The 4,878-nt window shown below is 35.5% G+C and overlaps 1 protein-coding gene across 4 annotated transcripts; it reads right to left on the reverse strand.

Annotated features, from left to right (window-relative positions):
* Window positions 1–632: 632 nt before the first annotated feature.
* LOC120072040 (Protein kinase superfamily protein) lies at window positions 633–4,666 on the reverse strand. Of its 4 annotated transcripts, none has more exons than XM_039024462.2 (6): window positions 3,557–4,666; window positions 2,633–2,940; window positions 2,415–2,550; window positions 1,612–1,748; window positions 1,368–1,491; window positions 633–1,263 (listed from the first exon to the last, which is right to left on the reverse strand). In XM_039024462.2, the coding sequence occupies exons 1-6, from the start codon at window positions 3,618–3,620 to the stop codon at window positions 863–865; spliced, it is 1,170 nt and encodes a 389-aa protein (XP_038880390.1). In that variant the 5' UTR covers window positions 3,621–4,666; the 3' UTR covers window positions 633–862. The 4 variants fall into 4 exon arrangements, with proteins under 4 accessions (XP_038880390.1, XP_038880389.1, XP_090166757.1 ...); XM_039024461.2 differs by having other exon boundaries at window positions 2,403–2,550; window positions 3,557–4,616; XM_090310631.1 differs by having other exon boundaries at window positions 1,579–1,748; window positions 3,557–4,487.
* Between the last annotated feature and the right edge of the window lie 212 nt (window positions 4,667–4,878).

The raw sequence follows: 4,878 nt of genomic DNA on the forward strand, positions 1-4,878 counted from the left end.
CGATCGCATAAAAGTTAGCCAAACGATCGCATAATGGATATCTAAATGATCGCGTAACAGTTAGCTAAACAATCACATAATAGATATCTAAACGATTGTGTAACAGTTAACTAAACGATCGTTTTGTATTTTCTATACAATCGCTTAATAATCTTTATATGATCGTTTAGTAATATCTAAACGCTCACTTAATATTATTTAAACGCTCGCTTAGTATTCTCTCAACGATCAGGAAATGAACGAAATGGAGGGAAACCCTATCGTTGTAAAGTATTCATAGAGCACGTTCACCAATGGTCTGAAGGCTTTTTAAAAACTGAGGGTAATTTTGAAATTTTGCATGGGGAAAAGATCAATAGTAGAAAAGCTTTTGGGTTTCGGGTCATTTTGTGAAATTTTCCTTCACTTATTGCTTTTATAACACCATCTAAATTATTAGATGCTAAAATATAAAGTTAATTCATTTTAAAGACCAAAAGTAACTTTTTTTTTTCTTTTTTCTTTTTAATTTACTTAACCAAGTAAAAAAAAAAAGTGTTTGAAACTATCATTTTCCTAAAACCCTATCCCAGTTATTTAATTCTACAGCAATTTAAAAGTCATTCACTTAAAGATAATAAACAACCTTAATGTTTATAAATCACTTTGATCCATTCTTATTTCTATTTCCATTTGAGCTATAAAATTAGTAACATTTAAGAACATTTACAAATCATTTTGGTATTACAAGCAGTGAGAATGTATTAGCAAGGTTAAAAGTAAAACACAATTTCACCATAAACCAAAAATCCCATATCTAAGAAAGAAAAGATGAAATAAAAACTCAATACAAAAGGTAGCCGAAAGCTCCCATGCCTTGCCCTTAGTTCAGCTTCAAGACTTCATTTTCCTTTCTCCCACTCTCATTAGCAATAACAGGTAATAAGGTTGTTTCAGAGGATACTACTGCCTCACCAACTGCTTCCTGTAACGGCTCCAACGAGTCGACGATATCTCTCATCAGCGGTCTCGCTTTCGGGTTCTTGTTCAGGCAATGGTAAGCCAGCATTGCGGCCTTGTGAAATCCTTTGACGGGGTATTCTCCTCCTAGTCTCGGATCGACAATGCTCATTAGCTTCTTTTTCTCTTTTAGGAGAGGAAGAGCCCAATCGGTAAGGTTTTGCTCTCGAGCCGGTCGTAGTTTGTCTAGTGACTTTCTTCCTGTGAGTAGTTCGAGAAGAACAACTCCAAAGCTATAAACGTCGCTTCGAGGGGTCAAATGTCCTGAGCAGAAAAGATAAAAGACTTAATGTGCTGCCCACCAGAGTCTAATCCAATCATTCAAAAACCATTCGAGAAGAAAACGAAAAAAGGACAAGGATTTGTGCCTGTCAATATGTATTCTGGTGCGGCATATCCATAAGTTCCCATTATACGAGTAGAGACGTGGGATTTGTCGCCTACCGGTCCATCTTTCGCAAGGCCAAAGTCCGAAAGCTTTGGATTATAGTCCTGTTGTTGAACCAAACTGTTAATGTGTATAGGAACTATCGAGTACTCAAACAAATCTATATGTTTGTACTTCGGACATGGACTAACATAGAGGCAAAAATACATAATCACAAAACCAACCGAATCGAGCAGAATATTTGACGTCTTAAAATCACGATAGATGACCGGCTTTTCTGCTTCGTGGAGAAATGCTAGTCCTTTTGCAGCACCAAAGGCAATTTTCATTCTAATGGACCAAGGCAAAGGAAGCAGCACTCCTGCAGTCAGGGAATGTCAACATAACAAACCGCCGATAATTCTTCAATAGAAAGGTCGAGATAGTACAAAATTCTATAACCGTTAAACCGTCCCAACAATTTAATGCCATTTTCACAATGGTCAAACTCCTTGATGTCTTTCAAGAGCCTGCTAAAACTAAAAGTGACCAAATTCCAAAAGGCAACAATTTAAACTAGATGACACAAAGCACTGTTTGCTTGACATATAATATGTTCATTTCAATCCTAACATCTATACTATAACAAAAGAGACAAGCCACTTTTGGCATCTTGTCTTGTCACCATCCATAGATTTTATAAAGTAAGGACATAAAAAAATCCATCACATTCACTCTATGATTTTACCGTCAAACCCGTAAACTTCGTTTTTTCATCACGATAACGACATGCCAACCACCATGCCGGCTTTGATGTCTTGCTTTCTGTTTGTATTTCATTAATGTTTATTGCCACATGTGATGCTTCAATATTAAAATCAATGTTCTTATGATATGTTGAAAGAATTTGAAACAGACTACGTTATGGTTACGGTTTCATGAACTGTTACGCTCTATAATCTGCAATGTTGAGAGCTCAAAAGCACAATATAGATGAAGAAATTAAGGATTGAACAAAGAAAAATTTGGGATTTACTTGGCTGCTTACTTGAAAACAAATTGTTTTCCACGCTCCCTCGAGGCATGTACTCATATATGAGTACACGATGCTCGTCTTCACAACAGTATCCAATTAACTTCACCAAATTTGGATGAGAAAGCTGCCCCAGAAATATGACTTCTGCCTAGAAAACAGTAGTGTCTTTTGATTAGAGAGAGCACATGGAATCAAATATGAGCAACAAAATAAGAAGAATAGAAAACTACCAGCCATTCCCTGTGGCCTTGATAACTATTAAATCCATCATGAACCTTAACAGCCACTGGAAGAGGAACAATTCCTTCTCTCAAATCCTCTGTAATGAACCCTTTATAAACACTTCCAAACCCTCCTCCGCCCAACACGCGGTCCTGTCTAAAATTTCCTGTAATTAACTTCAGCTCGTCGAATGTAAATGCAATCAGGGGATTAGTGGCCGAGTCACGACGCAAATCTTCTACTTCTTTGGGGTTAGAGGGCAAATTGTGTTCATTGGTCCTTATATAAGGCGATGTACTATTAACTTTTGGAGACTCTGGAAAACATCATGAAAGAATATGCATTTCCTCTTATATCATTTCTCAGAAACCAATAACCAAAAGGAGATATTACAAAGCAAAAGCCAATAAACAAAGCTAAGATTAAGAAAAATGCGTATGAATATTCATATAATAGATTAAAATCCCAACAAATAAAGTGAAATTTGACTAATACGCTATTTGCCAATAAGGCTTTAGAAGCAGAGATAAGAACCCATCCACTATTATCCACTCTCACTATTGCACATTTGAAGATAAAGAAACATTACATCCACTTTCTAAGTGGATAAACAGAGATTTCCTTTCATTACATCTTTTTTCCAGATCAAAACAAATCAACTACCAGATTTCTTCACATATCTCTTCATATTTGGCTAAAAGATCGCTTTCATACTAAAAGAAGAACAGATAAAAGAAACAACCAAACAATCAAACTCAAAAAATAACTAAGAGAAACCCTGCAATAAACATGAAAACACAGAAGACTTAACCATAGATGATCAAAAAGACAGAAAAGAAGAAAACAGAGATTCATCATCATCGTCAAAGAAAGGACATGACCAAAATAGTATCAAAATCCATTAGTTCATATGATTATATCAGAGGTTTTACCTGATTTTGCATTAGATGAGACCCTATTAACCGTAGGTTCCCATCGATACCAGCAGTTCCCCATTGAGGCAAACCCAAAAAGAGGGGGAAACAAAGAAGGGAAAAAAAGGGAAAAAACCCTTCACTTCCTCAGCAACCCACCATCGCTAAAACCAGAATCAACACAATCATCAAAGAAACAAAGAGAGAAAACAAGAAATCAAAAGGGGAAAGAAGAAAGTGACAGAAATGCCTTGAAATGGAAGAAAAGGGGGGGAAATGACAGATTGTTGGTGAGAGAAAGGGAAGAAGAGTAAGAGAGACTTCTTCTTCTTCTACTACTACTACTACTTCTTCTTCTTGATGGTAATAATGATGGGACTGAGGAGGATTGATGTGGGGTTGTTGGGTTTTTGGCTATGGCGGAAAAATGGAACGGACCCACAAAAAATTTTCAAAAGGGTTCTTCGATTTTGTACTGTTTTTGTTACAAAAAAGTTGTATTTCACAATTTCCATCATCATAATCGCTATCGCAAGGGAGTTTTTATTGTTAGTGCGCACGAACATAGTGCTCCCACCATTCTTCTTCCTTTCCCCATCATCACTCTCTCTCTCTTATGCTTTTTCCATTTGATTCTTTAACATATTTTTCCAATTTCTCAACTACTTCCTTACCCCAACTTCAAATTCCCCTCATTTGTACTGGTAAGAGTCAAAGAAATGGAGAAAACCACAAAATTTTTCCCAACCAAATTGGAGAAAACAATGATTTGGAAAGTGGGTGTATTTGTTTTGTTCAAATTTTGTAAAAAAGTGGTCAGCAAAACAGGATTATTGGTAAATGGGAAGATGGGGTTTCATTTTTTTTTTTCTCCATAGAGAATCAAATCAGTGGAGAAAGAAGAGAAGAAAATTTCCCAAATTGTGTTATGGTCTAGATCTTGTGGATTGTGATAATGTTACCATTCATATATATATATATTGAGGGAAAGAGAGAATGAAATATTATATAGAATTGATTGAGAGAGGGCGGTAATAACATTAACATAACATATAACGCGTTGGAATAGAAAAATAGTGAAGAAATAAATGAAGAGAAGATGAATGTGTATGCTTAGAGCGAAAGAACAGGATCTTCATTGTCGTGTTGTTGGATTTTGATGAAGTTTCTGTGCATGAAAAATGGAGCATGAGTCGGTGGAATTTCGATATTTATCTATATATTATTTTATTTCATGTGTGTATATATATATTCTACAAAAATTTGTAATGATCTCGTTTGATAACAGTCTTATAATGACAAAGTTTGAAAGAAAAAAAAAAAGAGTTTTAACTTTTACG

The sequence above is a fragment of the Benincasa hispida genome, chromosome 2, assembly GCF_027475165.1.
Source record: "Benincasa hispida cultivar pf3 chromosome 2, pf3_genome.v1.1, whole genome shotgun sequence".
Classification (NCBI taxonomy): Eukaryota; Viridiplantae; Streptophyta; class Magnoliopsida; order Cucurbitales; family Cucurbitaceae; genus Benincasa; species Benincasa hispida.